General features: G+C 35.9%; 1 protein-coding gene across 2 annotated transcripts; it reads left to right on the top strand.

The window, feature by feature from the left end:
* The first annotated feature begins 4,293 nt into the window (after window positions 1–4,293).
* Window positions 4,294–15,173, top strand: Prl (prolactin). Of its 2 annotated transcripts, none has more exons than XM_006253912.3 (5): window positions 4,294–4,521; window positions 6,143–6,312; window positions 8,031–8,138; window positions 10,817–10,996; window positions 14,043–15,173. In XM_006253912.3, the coding sequence occupies exons 1-5, from the start codon at window positions 4,494–4,496 to the stop codon at window positions 14,232–14,234; spliced, it is 678 nt and encodes a 225-aa protein (XP_006253974.1). In that variant the 5' UTR covers window positions 4,294–4,493; the 3' UTR covers window positions 14,235–15,173.
* The last annotated feature ends 6,463 nt before the right edge of the window (window positions 15,174–21,636 follow it).

Raw genomic sequence — 21,636 nt, 5'->3', positions numbered from 1 at the left:
TATAGGTTCCTTTGTATTGTCCTTTCTTAGGGCTATGTGGCATGCAACATTTGTATTAGGTGAAGCTGTCTATTTTTCTCCTGTTTGTACTTTAAGAATCTTGACTACAAATAAGGGTGGACAAGAAATCTTTCTTTCTCTAAAGTTTTATTACTTGAATCCAAGCATGAATTTTATCGTGTTTTACTAAATATATCCCACATGTCTGAGCTTGTTCTAATTTTATATCTTTTATTTTTTGTGCTTTATCTTTTGTTAAATAGACTGTCTCATATTTTTACAAGTAAACAGTTTACAGTCTGTAAAACTTTTCTAGCTTTAGCCATCATCTTCCAGTATCTTTTGAAAATCTTTCTTTTCCCAAAAATCTCACTTTGTTTGAATATTTGATTTCTGTTTATAAACCATAAAATCAATACAATCAGACTTTCCTCCATTTTATCACAGATGTACTTATTGTTTTTTAAAGCATAATATGCATTATTTTTCTTCAGACTAACTACAGACGAGATTTTCTAGTCTTTCCACCATCAGAAGTCTTGTTTATGACCTTTAAAATGTACTTGTTCCTGCCTTTTGAAAAATGATAATTATATATTTTACTTGTTCTTAGTCAAAGAGCTTGTTATTTTAGGAATTGATTCACATATATATTTCATTTTCTTCCATGTTGATCTCAAATGACAAGGAGTTTAGTTAAACAAATATCACTTTAGTTAATATGTGAATAAGAAAATACATACTAGACTACAAAAGTGTGTTTCAATATGTGTATAAACAATGTGGTGAAGCCATGAACATAGAGAAGAACCTAATAGTGCTACTTTTCTTATTAAATTAGTGAAACTCCTAACTTTATTCTAAATATTTATCATTATACCCTTATATCCTTTGAAGAGTGCAGGTCTCACCTTTTGATAATGAAACTTCTTTTGCAGCAAATGAAGAACATTTAAGAAAGTCACTATGAACAACTGGTCAAAATGCAGAGAATAAAACTGACTGTGGGACACAGCTCCAGATCATACCTAAGGCTCAGTGAGCATCATGGAAGAAAGAACAGAAAGACTTTAAGAGCTAAGACCAGGATATCTGCTGTGAGGTACTGTCTTACATGTGTGACAGATAGGCTGCACCCATGAAGTCACAGAAATAGGATTTCCTAAGCAATATCTTTGTAAGAACACCACCCATTTACATACTCATGTGAATGGGGAAATTCTCACAAAGACTCACTTCTAGATGAAGAACTAGAAGCAGTTTATATATTCTTAGTAATTTTCAATATTTTGTTAAGCAATTAATTAAAAATGTAAGTTAAAATACCCATTAGATATACATATTAATTTTATTATGAGAATTTTAAGGAACAATTCATTTCTCTCCTTTAGAATTTCCATTATATCTTATAATCGACTTTTTCAGATGATTGATACTTTATAAATATATGTTGTATCCTAAATTGAAGAAGAAAAACAAAATTATCCAAAATTGTGAAATAGATAAATAAGAGAAAACATGAATAAAAGATAATATCTTAACCAATTTTATGTCTTTGACAGAAATTGTCAATGCAGTTTTACCATGGACCATCAAAACCCAGACTGCAACCAAATAACTTTGAGAAATGAAAGTACACACAAATTTCTTGAGCTTTCCATTCATTTGCTATCACAGTTTAACAAAGGGAAATATTTGCAAAACAGCATATACCTATGTAAAGTGAATAATAGAAACATATGAATAGTTACAAAATGGGTCAGTTAGGAATCTTGACACAAACATGATTTTGAGTTATTTACATCCTTCAAGATCTCCAATCATAGGGCGTGTGCTACTGAGAGGTGGCAGAGAGCGAGCTCTAATCTTTACAGAGAAATATGCCACTGTTCAGTCCAGTAAATCAATGGACACAATGACTTTGTTTTTTTTTTTTTCTTCTGGTATCTCAAAAAATTACAACACAATTACATTTTAAGATTTTGTTGTCAGTGGCCATTTAATGGCAGATTTCCTTAGGTTTAAGATTCTGGAAAAGGAGGTAAGTGATACACAGAATTGTCTATCTTTACCTCTGAAAATTGAGGCTGTTTTGTCCAAGAGGATATTCACATAGTAAGCATGCATACAGGAAAGATCCCAAACCTACATTTAGAGAGATTGAAGAGGTTCAACACTTGCTTAAGTGGTTTGAATCTTGACTTTGATTACACCAAAGTAAATAGGATGAAAACTAGGGAATTTATCAAAAGAGAAGCTCAAGGTCATACTGTTTAGTAAGATTTTTAAGTTCCCATAAGAGCACAGACTTGGATTAAGGCACATATATGTGGAACTGGAAGCTGTAGAACTTGGAAAAGCAAGCTGGAGAGATATCTCAAAGGTAAACAGTATATTCACTGGGCATTCCAGAGGACACAAGTTCAGTTCCCAGGACCTGCTCTGGAGTCTTACTCCCCCGTGTAACTCTAGCTGCAGGACATGCGACACCCTCTTATGGAATGTGTGGGTATTTCTGTTCATACACACACCTACATACACACAGACACACACATAGACACACACACACACACACACAAACACATCAGTAACAAAATATTTTAAAAATCTCTTAAAAGAAAGAAAAAAACATACAATACGGCATGATTTAAAAAAACAAGAACCAGGTCATCTGTCAGTCCAAATTCAGAAACAGTAAAGCCAAAACTAAAGGTCACAAGCTGCTTCAGATGAATGAATCCCCAAATTAAAGAAAGTCATCAGCAACTTCATTATTATTCACCATAATGACATCATTTAGGAAATCTCTAAAACATGAGTGGAACTTTGGAGTGCATTAAAAAATGCATTTTTGTCACTATGTCCTAGAGTGCTTTGGGGTCAGAAGAGGCAGGCAGATAGATCATGAGGTCATAACGATTTATTTATCTATATCTTCCAGGTTATTGGAGATAAGTGGTTAGAATTGTGATTGATTGCACTATGTGCTTGCATCTATGTGAACTTGTGTGCCTGTGTATGTGTGTGTGGGGGTGACTGTGTGTGTGTGTGTGTGTGTGTGTGTGTGTGTGTGAGACTTGTGTGTATATGTGTATGTGTATTGTGTGTATGTGTATGTGTAAGAATGTGTATGTGCGTGTGTGTGTGAGTGTGTGTGTGTTTGTGTGTGTGTGTGTGTGTATTAGTATACTTTGCTCTAAAAATGACTGCGCTCCTTCCACAAATGAACTGTATAATGAATGGATGATAGGTCATTCTCCTTGGGAATGGGTACACATGAATGGATTTTAACTGGCATTTTCCTGTCTTTACATGTTTTCCCATGATTCTTCAGCAACAATTCTCCCCAAATTTAACTTCATTATAAAAGAATGTCTGTTGTTTTTGCACTTAGGTTCTCCTAGTCTCTGTTTATTAATATAGGAATTGGGGATGAAAATGCAATGTTACATACTAAAACCAAAAGATAAACATATAAAATGGCATGCTATAAACAAACTTGCTCATCTGGCATGGTATAATTGTTTAGAAAAATTTTATTAGTTATTTTATTTAAGTCCATTTCACATGATATCCCCTTCCCGATTTCCCTTCCAAAACTCCCTATCACACCCCCTCCCCCTGCTTCTATGAGAGTGTTCCCCCACCCACCCACCCATTCCTGCCTCACCCCGCTAACATCCCCCTATACTGGGACATTAAGCCTTCACAGGACCAAGGGTATTCCCTCCCATTAATGCCAGATAAGGTCATCTTCTGCTACATCAGTTGGAGCCATGGGTGCCTCCATTTGTACTCTTTGGTTGGTGGTTTAGTCCCCGGGAGCTCTGGGAGGTCTGGTTGATTGATATTGTTGTTCTTCCTATGTTGTTGCAAACCTCTTCAACACATCCAGTCCTTCCCCTGCTTGTCGTTCTTGAAAAGGCAAAAAGGGCATTTAAAGAGATTCAGAATGTGAGGACTCTTACATTTTTAAGTTGAAGTCAACATACCTTGGTATTTAGTGGAAACATTTTGAAGCTTTTAATTTACCCAATAATCTTGAATGAAAAATTTAAAACTAGCAACGTTTGAGAAGCAATTTCCAAAGTTAAAAGCAATGGTACACATTGCAGATTCTGTGAAGAAATGAGGGTAAATTTTTAAAGGAATTATCTTCTATACGTTTTATAGATTCTCTATCTCAAACGAGACTCAAGATGTCAGTCAGCCTCAGCATTTCTCTCATTTCCTTTTGCTGTAATTAATCAAAATCCTTCCTTTCTGGCCACTATGTCTTCCTGAATATGAATAAGAAATAAAATACCATTTGATGTTTAAAATTATTGGAGCTATCTTAATGACGGAAATAGATGATTGGGAGGGGAAGAGGATGCCTGATTATATATATATTCATGAAGGTGTCGAAGGTTTATAAAGTCAATGTCTGCAGATGAGAAAGCAGTGGTTCTCTTAGGACTTCTTGGGGAAGTGTGGTCCCAGTGGTCATCACCATGAACAGCCAGGTGTCAGCCCGGAAAGGTATGTGCTGCAGCTCATTGAATAAGTGGCTTTCTCAGTATTCCTGATGTGGCATGGGGTTGTATACCTAATGCAGGTTTCAATTTTAGAGGGGGATGAGGAATAACTGTTTTTCTCCAGACATGGCATGACCAAAACTACTGACACAGACCCCAAGACAGCTGTGGTTTTGTCCAAATTTGTTCCTTATTCATGTCAGCACAGATATTAAAATGATATTTGGGTTTAGAGCAAGGGTGATGGGGTTGATGCTATTCCACAGAAGAGGATGGGAACATCATGAGACACTTAACTTGCACTCCAGCTAAGATTCACCACCCATGTTGAGTTAATCACAGAGATGCAGCTGTCTGTGAGTTAACAGTGGAGTTTAGAGTCATAGCCTATTTTTTGACTTTGAAATTTTTCATGTGCAAATATAACAGACTATTAGTTAGATTAGTGCCTTCCTAGTCAGAGGGAGACATCCTTCTTTTAGAGATGTGAAATAGCTAGAGGTAAATATTGATGACATAATGGAAGTACGAAAGGAAAAAGGAGACTTGAACTGGTTGCTAATGGGGAGAAATCGTGGACCCTTCGAAATACCCAGTACTGCAAACTGAGCCTGAAAATAAGAAGCAATCTAGGTCACAAAGTTGGTATTGCAGAGACTGGGCATTTGAACTGACACAGATACCAAGAACCTTGGGTCTACCTTTCACAATTATAGAAGGACGCCAAAAACATTTTCCACATTGCCTGGTCTCATTGAGTTGGTTAGTTCTAATAAATCTGACAAAACCTTCAGCAATGCAGGCATAATGTACATAATGATAGCAGGGGTCTGGTTTACACTGATCTGAGAAGCGACATTTCAATAGAAGGAAGAAAATAAAGAGGCTAATATTAACTAATTGTTTTTAATTTCTTAGTGACACTAGGGAAAACAAAATAATTAATAGCAACAACAATTCATTTGTGACATGTATAAGAAAGTTCTTTTTGATTTTCATCTCATTTAAACTGAAACTTCTAATATGATAAATGTTCAGATAAATGTACTCAGAGTTACAGAATATCTATCATGTTCTGAATTATAAAAGCTACTGCTACAATACTATTATCTGGAAAGAATATTACTTTCACATGTATAGATAAACTATGGAGTTTCTGAAAGCATGCATATATATATACTTGTATTGCATAAATATATTTTAAGTATGTTTTGGAAAAATTAGAATTATTTTCAAGAAACATATTCCAATAGCATGTAAAGTTTTCAGCTAGTGAGCTATTTAATAATGCTGTATATCAATTTTGTGGTTAGCATTGAATTAAACATTAAAAATTCTTAGAGAACGTGACTACTCAGACTAGAAGAAATATTAGCTTGGATTAATTTATACTCAGAATGTTTGCAGAGCGAACAAACACTTCTGAGGCAAGCCTAAAAGGACGAAAGCTACCCTCCTCACACCATACATCTGTGAAAATATTAATATCAGATAAACACACCATGTAGGATGTTGACTCTTTCTTCACTACAAGTGCAAGCATACGTGTAAGATGCTGGGGACAGATAAGGTTTCTCTTCATCTGAGTAGATCATCACACACTGATACCTGAATTTCTTTAGCAGGGACACTCCTCCTGCTGATGATGTCAAACCTTCTGTTCTGCCAAAATGTGCAGACCCTGCCAGTCTGTTCTGGTGGCGACTGCCAGACACCTCTCCCGGAGCTGTTTGACCGTGTGGTCATGCTTTCTCACTACATCCATACCCTGTATACAGATATGTTTATTGAATTTGTAAGTACTTCACTCATTTCTAGCATTCCTTGAAAAGGGTCTCTTTGCAACCATTCTGCTGCATGTCTGTTAAATAATGATCCGAAGTTCAAACACTATATCTACATAAGAAAAATAAAAATCTGGCTTATAAAAATTGGGACAAGTAGAACAAGAGGATTTCATAAAATCTTACAGATTCACAAAAGTGGAATGACCTTCAATATTTTGTATTTCATATTTTTAAATGTGAACTGGAGGTGTGAAGCCCTCGATGTAGTGATGGAAGTCTTCACAGTCTCATTTCTGTGGGTCCAGGCTCTAGGGGACTTTTTGTTTAGGAATCTGTAAATGCCCAGTGAAGGGGAGCAGTGTAGAATGAGTGAACTCTGCGGATAGGCTAGACATAACCTAAACTGAAGCCACAGGGCTGTGAGGAGAAAAAGTAATCAGTATTCAGAAAGCCCCAAACGGTGGGAGGTGTTTGTTAAAACTTTCAGAGCATGGTTTCAATTAAAATAGGCAGCCTGGTTCAGAAGCAGAGAAAGGTCCTCTCTTGTTGATACAGGCCTTTCAAAGGACTTACCTGATTTTTGAGTCAATCCACAATGCAGGGAGAACTTCAATACCTCAATTGGTATCCAGAAAGTAGTTCATCACCTACATTAAATCTGAATATATAATGTTTTTTACTTATTAATATCTCTTTCAATTATTGACTGTTCATAATTCACTTTTGAAATCTTCCTAGAAATTCTTCTAAATTCTCAGAATTTTTTTCTAAATTTTAGTTTATAGTAACATTTTATACAAGTGTCAACCAGTGAACATGCATGAGACAGATCTGTGTCCTCTAAACATATGTAACAGTTCTGCAGCATGTGGACGCCTAACAAGTGGACTTTGAGACCTATTCCCCTAACTGGATTGCCTCGAGTAGCCTCACTGGGAGAAATTGCAACTAGCACTACTGCAATTTGGTAGGACAAAGCCTGCTGATAACCACGGGAGGCCTTTTCTCAAGAGAAACAAAGGAAGTCTGTGTACAGGGACTTTAGGGCACAAGGATTGGGAGGACATCCAGGAAGATGTCAGGATGTAAAGTAAATAAATAAATTAGCTAATTAAACAAAACAAAACAACCACCCCCCCCATTACAAAGAAAGTAAAGTTCAATACAATATATGAGTAATGGAAAAATAAACAGAACATTTAGAAAGTTTTTCAAATGAGTTAATATTAATTATAATTTATATATTAAATAATTTTTCTATTTTAAATGCTCACTTCAAATATGTATGTTTGCTGTTCTACAGTTTATCCACATTTTATATTTATATTTATATTTATGTTTAGCATTTATCAAGAATTCTGTCTTGTACATGTTCATAGATTCAGAAGTACTCGAATGAAAAGATGTGTTTCATAATGTCTAATTGAAGGAGTCATATAAATCTGAAACTATGGGAACAATAAATTAGTAAACAAAAATAATATGTGCTATGGCATTTATGTTTATTATGAGAAATGACACTTTGATTTTCCAAATAGTAATTTATAAAAAAGACAAGAAAATAAGAAAAGACATACTAGGCTGGGAAATAAGTAGAAAATGGTTACTTATTTCTGAATTTCGAGTGCTAATTTAAAATTAAATATCTATTAAATACATTAATATTCTAGTTATATATGCTTTAAATTCTCAGACTTTGTTAATGGAATTTCTGTATAATTTCTAGGATAAACAGTATGTCCAAGATCGTGAGTTTATTGCCAAGGCCATCAATGACTGCCCCACTTCTTCCCTAGCTACTCCTGAAGACAAGGAACAAGCCCAGAAAGTCCCTGTGAGTCCTTACCCCAATTCTTCCCAACATAATTGAGGCAGTACATTGGTTTTGGTGTACCCTATGTTATTAGAGCACTGAGACAGATATAGTAATCACCAGTGCAAAGTTAAAGGGGGGGGCGTGATTTCCCAAAAGAAATATACATTGCAGAGTGGGTAAAAAAAATGGAATACTTAATAATATTGTATCTAAGCCATAAACTGTCTATGAAGATGGCACTGCATATGTTATCCTGAACTGAATTTCATGATTATGGATAAATTGACATTCATATCTGTAGGAAATATGTAAGACATGCATATAAAAAATGCTAACTTAGTTGTATTTTTTCTACATTGGCAGACTCCTTTACTGACCACTGCTCATTACTCCTTAGCTTCCAAATTCTCCTGGTTATGCTCCTCCTTACTTACCTACATCTGTGTTCTTCCCAGACTTCTTCACCTTATTTTGTATCTTATATCAGAAGTTCCCTCACCAAGAAGTATTTGAAAACTCACTTTAACGTGTTTTTTACATGGGTAACTGGGGTCTCATATGATAATAATGTCTTAATGTTATAGTATCTCTGATAACTAACTTTTATAAACCATCCATAGCCAATTTTAACATAACTAAAGAAAAATATATATACAGGATGACTATGTTATGGAGAAGTCAAAGAGAAGCCTTGTCTCCAAAATGGTTTGGTCCACTTGGTTAATATTAGTGATATTTATCTTTAATCAATGATCAATCAGTCTCTCTTTTCTCTCTCTCTCTCTCTCTCTGATTCTCTCTCTTTCTCTCTCTATGTATATGTACATACATATATACACAAATTTATATTTATATTTACTTATATCTGCACACTTAATAATATATAGAATTCTATATTCCATATTTTATATAATTTATATTATATAATATTTTATATTTATATGATATACATATATGTATATCTCCAAAATGTTTATGTGTTCTCTTTGATTTATCACGTCTCAGTTCTATATTTCTGCTATTCTCATTAATACTATTGTGTCAATAGAACCAAATCTGAGATAACAGGATGAACACCAAGAGAAAACTTTTGGTGCAAACTACTTTAATGATAGGAATTCACAAAGCACACTAATGACATTGCTACAATTCATCCTTTCAAAAGTTCCATTTTGCAATGTATTATTATTTCACTTTTTGAAATTAAGAACATGGGCTTTAGAAGGTGATACTAAATGTGTATGAGTTTCAGTACTAGTAGGTAAGCCATGGTGGCTTCATCTAACTCAAGATTTCACTCTTCTGCATGTGCTATTCTGCTCCCAGGAAGCTATGTTGTCAACCATTTGCCCCCTACTTTCCCTGCTCAAACCTTTTATACTTTTCCATTTTAATATATCTTGAATTGCTCTCTACTCATTATTTTCATTGTCACTTGGGTAGAAAAGAGACACCTGTACATTAAGTATTTGAAATCAGGGATGAGTTTTATCTATATTTTGAGAGTGAACAAATAGCCACTTGTGAGTAAAACTGCATTGTGGTTTGCATTCATGCTTGTATTTAAGCTGTGCTGTATCATTGTTCTTCAATTGTACAAAGCAACCTATGGGCCATGCTTCTGGAGGGGATGGAAACGAAGTCATGTACACTGCAGAAAGAACATTCTACATACTCTTTTCATAATATCTTTTTTTACCATTCTAAAATAATATGAAAATAACATATTTTTATAATGATCAATCTTATTTTCTAGTGTGAAAGAAAATGATTGGGGTTACAAGTTATTGACAATGGTGGTGTTTATCTTTCCCAAGGGCCTCTTTGAATCCAATAAATTATAATACCCACTGAGTGCCACAAAAGCTTTGCTCTGTTATGAACATTCAAAGTAATGGAAGAAGCTGACCAGACCATGAAGGCTGATGGTAGAATTCTAGAGGTTAATCAAAACATAAATAATTTGATATTTTAGGGAAAGAAGTCACTTAAAGGTTAAGATTTAAGTCAATTAAGTATGAGGTTCTGAATTTGATGCCAAAAATTAGTTTAAAACACTAAGCATGAATGTAGCCAGACATTGTGGTGCATGCTTTGCATCCTAGTAACTCAGTAGGCAGGAACAGGTGGATCTCTTGCTCTGCACTTGATTTCAGCAAAAGGCTGAGTATTCATAAGCATCTCTGTTCCAGGTCAGAAATACAAAACAAATCAAAATAAAAACAACAGAAAACCAACTCATGTGGGTGCACACCTACAATTGCAGCACAGGAAATGGCAGCAGAGTTTAGCCAGTCATCCTAGGCTACTGGACGGGTTCCAGGCTTCGGAGATGCCATGTCTCATGGCTTCTGAGCAATGACACCAAAGTTGTTTTCTAGTCTCCAAAAGATTAAGCATGTATCCCTGTGTATGTACACACACAGACACAGACACAGACACAGACACAGACAGAGACAAACACAAATAGACAAAAAGAAGAGTATTCATATACAAAGGTATTTTTTGTTTTACTCATTCAAAGTATATGCTAAGAGTTGTTTGACTTTTCTATAATATTTGTGATCTAAAACTATATTAATATATACGTAGTTATGGAAACAAATATTTTCTTCAACCTCTATGAACGAAACCCACATCTAACAAACTCTTTTGTATTTTATCTGTTTTAATTATTTATCAACATTGTGGATTAGCCGGAAGTTCTTTTGAACCTGATCCTCAGTTTGGTGCACTCCTGGAATGACCCTCTGTTTCAACTAATAACTGGACTAGGTGGAATCCATGAAGCTCCTGATGCTATCATATCAAGAGCCAAAGAGATTGAGGAACAAAACAAGCGGCTTCTTGAAGGGATTGAAAAGATAATTAGCCAGGTGAGCATTTTCCTGAAAGTTCAATGCTTTTCTGACTCATGGAAACACAGATTTCTTTCTTTTTTAAAAATTTTTTATTAGATATACTCTTTTACTTACATTTCAAACATTATACCCCTTCCTGAGGTTTCGTGTCTATAAGCCCCCAATCCATCCCCTACACCTCCCACATACAAGTATTCCCCTATACATGCCACTTATTGTCCCCCATATTCCCCTGCACTGGGGGTCCAACCGTGGCAGGACCAAAGGCTTCCCCTTCCCCTTCCCCTGGTGCCCCAAAAAGGCTATTCTCTGCTACATATGCAGTTGGAGCCCTGGGTCAGTCCATGTATACTTTGTCGGTAGTGGTTTAGTCCCTGGAAACTCTGGTTGTTTGGGATTGTTGTTTTATGGGGTTGCAAGCTCCTTCAACTCTTTCAATACTTCCTCTAATTCCTCTCAAGTGGGTCCTATTCTCAGTTCAGTAGTTTGCTGCTAGCATTGACCTCTGTATTGGACCTGTTCTGGATGTGTCTCTCAGGAGAGATCTATATCTAGTCCCTTTTGGCATCCATTTTCTATCTTCACCAATCTTATCTAGGTTTGGTGGCTGTATATATATATGGGCCACATGTGGGTCAGGCTCTGAATGGCCATTCTTGAGTCGCTGCTCTAAACTTTGATTCCTTAGCTCCTCCTATGGATATTTTTTCCCCTTTATAAGAAGGAGTGGGAGCGTCTGCATTTTGGTCATTCTTCTTCTTGAGCTTCCTAAGTCTATAGATTGCATCTTGGGTAATTCGAGCTCTTTTGGCTAATATCCACTTATCAATGAGTACAGACCAAGTGTGTGTTTTTCTGCGATTGAGTAACCTCACTCAGCATGATATTTTCTAGTTCCATCCATTTGTCTATGAATTTCATGAAGTCATTGTTTTGGATAGCTGAGTTTTGATACTCCACTGTGTAGATGAACCACATTTTTTTTAATCTATTAAGGGCATCTGGGTTCTTTCCAGCTTCTGCCTATTATAAATAAGGCTGCTATGAACATAGTGGAGCATGTGTCTTTGTTATATGTTGGAGCATCTTTTGGATATATGCCCAAGAGAGGTATAGTTAGGTCCTCAGGTAGTGTAATGTCCAATTTTCTGAGGAACCTCCAGACTGATTTCCAGAGTGGTTGTACCAGTTTGCAATCCCACCAACAATGGAGGCATGTTCTTCTTTCTCCACATCCTTGCCAGCATCTGCTGTCACCTGAGTTTTTTATCTTAGCCGTTCTGACTGGTGAGAGGTAGAATCTCAGGGTTGTTTTGATTTGTATTTCCCTGATGACTAAGGATGTTGAACATTTCTTTAGGGGCTTTTTGGTCATTCGATAATTCTCAGCTGAGAATGTTTTGTTTAGCTCTGTACCCCATTTTTAATAGGGTTATTTGGCTCTCTGGAGTCTAACTTCTTGAGTTCTTTGTATATTTTGGATATTAGCCTTCTATCAAATGTAGGATTGGTAAAGATTTTTTCACAATCTGTTGCTGGCCATTTTGTCCTAATGACAGTGTCTTTTGCTTTACAAATCTTTGCAGCTTCATGAGGTCCCATTTGTCGATTCTTGATCTTAGAGCATGAGCCATTTGTGTTTTGAAATACTGCTTTCTGCAATGAGGAACAAATGTTGAAATATTCTTCTTCGTAAAATCAAAGTTTACACATTCTTCTATGTAGGCTTTTGGTAAGGGAAGCACAAAACTGTAATAACAGTAGATTCTAGTTTCTCTGAATCTTATAAATCAACTGTGGTATAAGACAGGTGTGGCCTTCTTGATGCATGTTACAAATCCCCAAATGGTTTGCTATTTCCTGGGCACTGATGGTGAACTGTTCCATAATGAAAGGAAAGCAGACAATAAAATTGACAGGATAAGTTTTCTTGAAGAGAAAACACACACACACACACACACACACACACACACACACACACACACGAGTGATATTCTGGTTCAATATGCACCCTAAATACACTAGAGAATTAAAGTGTGAAGGAGGAAAGATAATCAAAATCAGTTTAGAATCCTTTTATGCTGACATTGACCATTATCCAAAAGAGACTGAAAAGATACTGTCCCTAAATGTCTCAAAAAGAACACAGTTTCTTTATAATGTATCGTATTTTATCATATACAAAAAGATAGTTTATCTAAAGTATTGTTTGACTTGAATCTCCTATATTAAAACTCATATTATTGCATTGCATATAGCCAACTCATTTTCTACACCTAGATTGAATTAGTATTTGAATTTCTCCATTCAGAAAATTGTCATTGTTAGTGAGATTGATAGATGAGCAGCTTTGTAAAACATGTAAACAAAATGCCACCTGTTGAAAAAATTATGAATATAGACATAATAATTATTTTATACTTCTCCTTAGCTGTTTGGTGTATATGCAAATGCATGCTATATTTTTGTAATTTTCAGACAACTGTACACATCAGATTAAACACACATACAGAAAAATGCAAACAGAAAAACATCAAAGGAGTAACATACAGTAAACACTCTGATTTCAAGGTATTATGGTAATTTCTGTGTGGTTACATTCTGATTTAATGATTATTTTATAATCAGTTAATCCCAGGTATATTTCTTCTCATTGTTAATGTTCCAAACATGTGCAGTTAAGTTCAAAATACTAAGAGAACAAATGATTCACTATCAGAAGCAACAAAGTACAAAATTGATGTTGACATGATAAATACTTTAAGTAAGAAAGTAGGCTCCCCATCTTCCATGATACCCTGGTAAATGCCTAGGACCTGGTTAGTCCCCTGTTTACACTGGCAAGTATAAACTTCAATTCATATCATTTGAATCATACAAAACATATGTTGGTTTAAACTTTTGGATGGCTAATAGACTTGTATCCTACCTTATACCTAAGATCTCTGAGTTTGCTAAAAGTTTACATTGTTCTTTCCCCAAAATGTGAATTCCACATTTTCAAGAAATAAGGAGGCAAAAATGTTCATATATGAATTGGAATTATTTGTTTTCTTATTAGGCCTATCCTGAAGCCAAAGGAAATGAGATCTACTTGGTTTGGTCACAACTCCCATCCCTGCAAGGAGTTGATGAAGAATCCAAAGACTTGGCTTTTTATAACAACATTCGGTGCCTGCGCAGGGATTCCCACAAGGTTGACAATTATCTCAAGTTCCTGAGATGCCAAATTGTCCATAAAAACAACTGCTAAGCCTACATTCATTCCATGTACATCTGAGATGTTCTTAAAAGTCTATTTCTTCAAAGGTTCTATTTGCATTACAACTTTCAGCACATGCTTAAGTATAATTGGTCTCTTCTTAAATAATAAAAACAAACTTTTAAAAAATGTCAAAGTCTCGAAAGGCCATCTTTCAATGTTTCCTTTGTTAATTTAATAGAAAATCATATACGAATTGGAATTATTTGACGGATATTGTCATCATCACAATCATCATAACATTATCAAATTTTGTCATGAATACCAGACTCTAGTTTTACAAATAATGCATATAGAAAAGTAGTTTAAATCAGAAAGTTAATATAAGCCAAGATTTTTAGAATTGAAGAAAGAAGAAACTATTAACAAGTCCATCTTTTCTACCAAAAAGGAAGAAAACTGGATCATTTATTTGACAGAATTTTCAGGTATAGGAATGAGTAGACCAAGTGCTATGGAACTGAATTGCCTCTAAGAATACCCTATCAGCTAAGCAACCTGAAATTGGTAGGATACAATGAGATATTATCCCTAAATATCTTCTTAAAATTGGCTTTAGCAAATTTCCTTGGGACTCTCAAGTCTTTACAGTAATTATTTTACTCAATAAGACATAGTTAAGAAACTGAGGTTCAGACAGAATAATAGCAGATTACAGAAAATTAAGTGGAACAGTGTTTTCCACCTATACTGAGTTAATCAACTTAAGTGTTGGGAAGGAAAAGTTGGTAACTGATTGAGGACAAAGAGTGCTGTAGGAAACGTTTTTTATAGTTTTATTATTATTCCTACAGAATCTAAATAAAATGAAAAGTTTCATTCTCTTGAAATTGGTCACTGTGTGAAACATTCTGTGACATATTTCTATCTTCTACTTTGCCTATTCATGGGAAAATGCATCTGGAAAATAAATATACCTAATAATAAAAATATTTGTATAAATATTCCATCACACATAGAAGACTTGCTTGACAGTTTTAAATTGTTAAATAAAGGTCAGTGCATAGGGTCAGTTTTTTATCTCCAAGATTTGAAAGAGGCACATGATGCCTCCAATTTACACACTCTTCAAGAACCATTGCTGATTTCACAACAGAACTAAATGATTAGACCTTGACTACTGAGGCAACTGAAGAACACTTTACTGCAAAGTAAAAATAATAAATAAATCAAGCTTGCAATGATGTAAAGGTTCCCAATCTTTGGAATGGCTCCCATGATACCCTAAGTCACTATGTAGATTATTTTAGAATAATTGTTAACAACTGTTCTAACTCAGCAACATGATAAGGCCATCAGCAATTCTGGCACAACAGTTATAACTTCCATCAAAAATTATCTGATTTTAGTGAGTCTATCCCACATATGGAAATTCAGACTTTGTATCCAAAGTCAGTAAGAAAAATATGTGAAAAAATTAAAACAACAAAAGAGCCCAACAAAATAAAACAAACTAAACAGTCAATCAATCAATCAATCAAACAAACAAACAAAAAAAAAACAAACAAAACCAGTGCTTGAAGAAGTCATGGTTTCCGTTAATAAGGTTATGATAAATTTTTTAATCAGATATTTTTATTCACATTTCAAACGTTATCCACTTTTACAGTTACCTTACGGAAACACCCAATCCTACCTGCCCACCCCCTACTTCATTGAGGGTTCTTCCCCCCAGCCCCATCTACTTCTTGGCATCAGCAATATTATCTGGGTTTGGTGGCTGTACGTATATGGGCTGGATCCCAAGCTGGGGCAGTCTCTGAATGGCCATTCCTTTAGTCTTTGTTCCAAACTTTGTCTCCATGTCTTCTCCTACGAATATTTTTTTTCCTTCCTCTAAGAAGGACTGATGGATCTGCACTTTGGTCATCCTTCTTGAGTTTCATGTGGTCTATCTTGGGTGTTCTGAGTTTTTGGCTAATATCTACTTATCAGTGAGTGCATACCATGTGTGTTTTCCTACAATTGGGTTACCTCATTCAGGAGGATACTTTCTAGTTTAATGCAATTGCCTATGAATTTCATGAAGTCATTGTTTTTGATAGCTGAGCAGTACTCCATTGTGTAGATGTACCAGATTTTCTGTATCCATTCCTCTGTGAAGGACATCTTGGTTCTTTCCAGCTTTTGGCTATTATAAATAATGCTGCAATGAACATAGTAGAGCATGTGTCTTTGTTTTATGTTGGAGCATCTTTTGGGTATATGCCAAAGAGAGGTATAGCTGGGTCCTCAGCTAGTGTAATGTCCAATTTTCTGAGGAACCTCCAGACTGATTTCCAGAGTGGTTGTACCAGTTTGCAATCCCACCAACAATGGAGAAGTATTCCTCTTTCTCCACATCCTCTCCAGCATCTGTTGTCACCTGAGTTCTTTATCTTAACTCATTCTTAGTGATGTGAGGTGGAATCTCAGGGTTGTTTTGATTTGTATTTCCCTGATGACTAAGGATGTTGAACATTTCTTTGAGTACTTCTCAGTTACTTGATATTACTCAGCTGAAAATTCTTTGTTTAGCACTGTCTCCCATTTTTTCAATAGAGTTAATTGATTCACTACCTTCTTGAGTTTTTTTCTATATATTAGAAATTAGCTCTCTATCAGATGTAGGATTGGTAAAGATTTTTCCTAGTCTGTTGGCTGCCATTTTGTTCTGCTGACAGTGTACTTTGCCTTACAGAAGCTTTGCAATTTTATGAAATCCCATTTGTCAATTCATGATCTTAGAGCATAAGTCATTGGTGTTCTGTTCAGGAAATTTTTCCCATTGCCCATGCTTTAGAGGCTCTTTCTCACTTTCTCTTCTATTAGTTTGAGTGTATCTGGTTTTATATGGAGGTCCTTGATCCACTTGGACTGGAGCTTTGTAAAGGGAGATAAGAAGGGATTGATTTGCATTCTTCTACAAACTGAACTTCATTTGAACAAACACTACTTGTAAATGCTGTTTTTTCCCCACTTGATGTTTTTAGCTACTTTGTCAAGATCAAATGACCATAGGGGTGTGTGTGTGTGTGTGTGTGTGTGTATGTGTGTGTGTGTGTGTGTGTCTGTGTGTGTCTGTGTGTCTGTGTCTGTGTGTGTGTGTTCATTTCTGGGTCTTCAATTCTATTCCACTGATCTACTTGCCTTTCTCTGTACCAATACCATCCAATTTTTATCACTAATTCTCTGTAATACAGCTTGAGATAAGGGATGGTGATTTCCACAGAAGTTCTTCTATTGTTGAGGAAAATTTCTTTTTTGCTATCCTGGGTTTTTGTCATTCCAAATGAATTTGCAAATTGCTCTTTCAAATTCTAGAATTGAGTAGGAATTTTGATGGGGATTGCATTGACTCTGTAGAGTGCTTTGGCAAGACGGTCATTTTTACAATATCAATCCTGTCACTCCATGTGCATGGGAAATCTTTCCATCTTCTAACATATTATTCTATTTCTTTCTGCAGAGATTTAAAATTCTTGTCATATCAATTTTTATTATTTCAAGTGACTTTTAAAAAGGAAAAGTACTGCTGAGATAACAAATAATCTTAACATTTAAGTCATATTTATAGGAGAAAATTAGTTACAGCCATCAAGTTTATTTTCTGAAAGGTAAATTGAGCATAAAATCCTAGGACTTTCAGATATATTCAAACAGTTACTTGAAGATTACCCAGGGTAAATCAAAGCTCCATGTAGCAGGGCACACTCCTGGCTATCCATTTAAATGCCTTGGATTCTTGAATGAAAGGAACAGACATAAGCACGTAACACACACACACACACACACACACACACACACACACACACAGAGAGAGAGAGAGAGAGAGAGAGAGAGAGAGAGAGAGAGAGAGAGAGAGATCCTTTTATATGCCTTAAACAACACAATACCAGGGCAACTCTCTAACTTCCATGTTTCTAACATCTCTCTTCCTATACTCCTGAATTATTACTTACTAAAGTCTAAATTCCGTCTGTGCTACCCAAGACCCAAATGGGTCACACATTGGTGTTTCCCCACATAGCAGTTCTTCTTTTTCTTCCTTTCTCTCTTTATTCCTTGGCTGGTAACCTCAAGTTCTGTCTGTTATGTGCCCAGCTAATGGCTGGGCAACTTTATTTACCAATTTGAGCCAACTGGGGTCAGGGACCCTCTGCTTTTTACAGATAGATATGCGAGTTCCCATGTGATTTTTGGAGCGGAATTAACACAAACAGCATTAGAACCAATCCACAACATATCACTCTTTTCATCTATTAAAAAGGTCTTTCTCTCAGATACACATTGAATATAGTTATAAGTTATGTAAACCATAATGTATGCTATACACTAATAACACATAATTTATCAATTTTGTCAATTAAGGTACATTACTCTAATATCTATCTTTACTCAAATAGTTTATAATTCTACAAAGATTTATGCTCTGATTTTAACTTGCATTACTATCTGAAAACCATCTTTTAAATCTATTTCACCTTCCTCAATGCTAAACAACTTAAATTTGATTATATGTCTATAACTAGTCTTCAACCCTGTCAGAGATTTGAGAATGAATTAAATATTACCTGAATATGTAGGAAGCACAGAAGCTTTATTAATTTAATATGAGTATACGGTCAATGTGTTCAGACACACCAGAAGAGAGAATCGGATCCCCATTCTCTCCCCAGATGGTTGTGGGCCATTATTTAGTTGCTGGGACTTGTACTCAGGACCTCTGGAAGAGCAGTCAATGCTCTTAATCAGGGAACTGTCTCTCTAGCCCAAGTTAATTGATTCTCTGGAGTCTAACTTCTTGAGTTCTTTGTATGTATTTGATATTAGTCCTCTATTAAATGCAAGATTCACAAAGCTCTTTCCCCAATCTGCTGGTTGCCATTTTGCTCTATTCAGTGTGTTCTTTGCCTGAGAGAAGCTGTGCAATTTTATGAAGATCCACTTGTCAATTCTTGATCATACATCATAAGCTATTGGCGTTATGTTCAGGAAAATTTCCCCAGTGCCCATGTGTTCAAGACTCTTCTCTACTTTTTTTTTTTCTATTATGTGAGTGTATCTGGTTTTATGTGGAGGTCCTTAATCTACTGGAAATTGAGCTTTGCACAAGGAGGTAAGAAAGAATCAATTTGCATTCTTCTATATGCTGATTGCCAGTTGAACCAGCACCATTTTTTCCACTGGATGGTTTTAGCTCCTTTGTCAAAGATCAAGTGATCACAGGTGTGTGGTTTCATTTCTGGGACTTTGATTCTATTCCATTGATCTACCCGACTGTCTACGTATCAATACTGTACAATTTTTATCACTACTTCTCTGTAATACTGTTTGAGGTCAGGCATGGTGATATCCCCAGAAGTTCTTTTATTGTTGAGAATAGCTTTTGCTATCCTGGGCTTTTTGTTATTCCAAAGGAATTTGCAAATTGCTCTTTCTAACTCTATGAAGAATTGAGTTGGAATTTTGATGGGGATTGCATTGAATTTGTAGATTGCTTTTGGCAAGATGACCATTTTAACAATATTAATCCTGCCAATCGTGAGCATGGGAGATCTTTCCATCTTCTGAGATTTTCTTCAGTTTCATTCTTCAGACACTTGAAGTTCTTGCCATACAGATTTTTCAGGTGCTTGGTTCTGTCAGAGCCTGACAAATAGAGAGGCAGATACTCACAGCCAACCATTGGACTGAACACTGGGCCCCCAATGGAAGAATTAGAGAAAGGACTGAAGGAGCAGAAGCTGTTTGCAACCCCATAGGAAGAACAACAATAACAACCAAGAAGACACCTCAGAGCTCCCAGCGACTAAACCACCAACCAAAGAGCACATGTAGAGTGACCCTTGGATCCAGCTGCAAATCTAGCAGATGATGGCCATGTTTGGCATCAATGGGATTAGAGGCCTGTTGCCTATGAAGGCTGGATGCCCCAGTGTAGGAGGATGCCAGGGCAGGGAGGTGGGAGGGAATGAATGGGTTGCTAGGGGGGGCACCCTCATAGAAGCAGAGGAAGGGGGATGTCACAGGGTGTTTCTAGAGTGGAAACTTGGAAAGACGATAACATTTGAAATGTAAATAAAGAAAATATATAAAAAAAACAGGAACAAGTCATTTCTTGCAAAAATTTTGATCAAGATTTCCTAATAGTTCTCTCTTCACTTTCAGGTTTTCTATTTGGAATATTGCCAAACATTCAAGTGATGAAGACTTGCTTCATAGGCAGTGGTTCTCCTATTGTGTAGTAAAAACTTGAGGAAGGAGATTTTAACTATGAAGATGTTACATTTGATATAGATTGATGGGATTTAGAGAGTTTCACAAGCCTGTCATCTGCCTACTGGTCTGTCTATTTGTTCTCGTTCTAAATGCATCTCCATTTCTTACTCTGCTTTTCCTCCATTCCTCCACCCTTCTGCCAATATCTTCTCCTTTCTCCTTTCTGGTCATCATGATGGAACTAGCCCCCCTTTGTTGCATGCTTGTGACATGAACAATTAAGCTGCATAAGTTCTGGGGCTGGGGATTTAGCTCAGCGGTAGAGCGCTTACCTAGGAAGCGCAAGGCCCTGGGTTTGGTCCCCAGCTCCGAAAAAAAAGAACCAAAAAAAAAAAAAAAAAAAGCTGCATAAGCTCAGAGTAACAAGATGAATTACCTGTAGACAAAAGCCTCTGATTCTATGAACTAAAATCACACCCCCCCTTTTTTACATTTTAAGATGATTCTCTTGGGATATTTTGAAACACTATTAGAAAACTGACTGTAAAGCTATATAAAAATTAAAATATATGTGATTCTCATGTTGTACTCTTGGCAAATGAGCAAATAAACATTAATGAAAAAAACTTCATTTTCCCTTCCTTGGAAGATTCCCCATCGCTCTCCTGTTCCATTTGTCTTTGTTAGGTTTCTTTTGTTCTATTAAACTCCATGACCAAAAAGCAACTGAGGGAGCAAATTTTCATTTCCATTATACTTTCTCATCACTGTCCACTGCTGCAGGAATTCAGGGTAGGAAAATAAGGTAGGAACCTAGAGGCAGCAACTAAAGCAGAGTCCACGGAGCAATCTTGTTTATGACTTACTCATCTTGGTCTTACTTTCTTATAAGAGTCCTCCCACCCCTGGTTGTGCATTACCCAAGCCAATCATTTATCAATAAATGTAATAATAACTATGCAACAAGCTAACCCTCAAGCGAAACTTATTGGGACATTTTTCTCAATTAATGTTTGTCTTCTACAATGCATCTAGGTTGCTTCATTGTGTTGACAAAACAAACAACCAAAACAAAACAAAACAAACAAAAACAGATCAATGCACTATTGTAAATAAAACATACTCTCATATCTACAGCATAAAATCCATCCAACACTCAAGATGCTTATTTTTTCCTTCATCCATTTTCCTG

This window comes from Rattus norvegicus, chromosome 17 (genome assembly GCF_036323735.1).
Source record: "Rattus norvegicus strain BN/NHsdMcwi chromosome 17, GRCr8, whole genome shotgun sequence".
NCBI lineage: Eukaryota > Metazoa > Chordata > Mammalia > Rodentia > Muridae > Rattus > Rattus norvegicus.
This window is presented reverse-complemented; position numbering and strand designations above follow the sequence as displayed.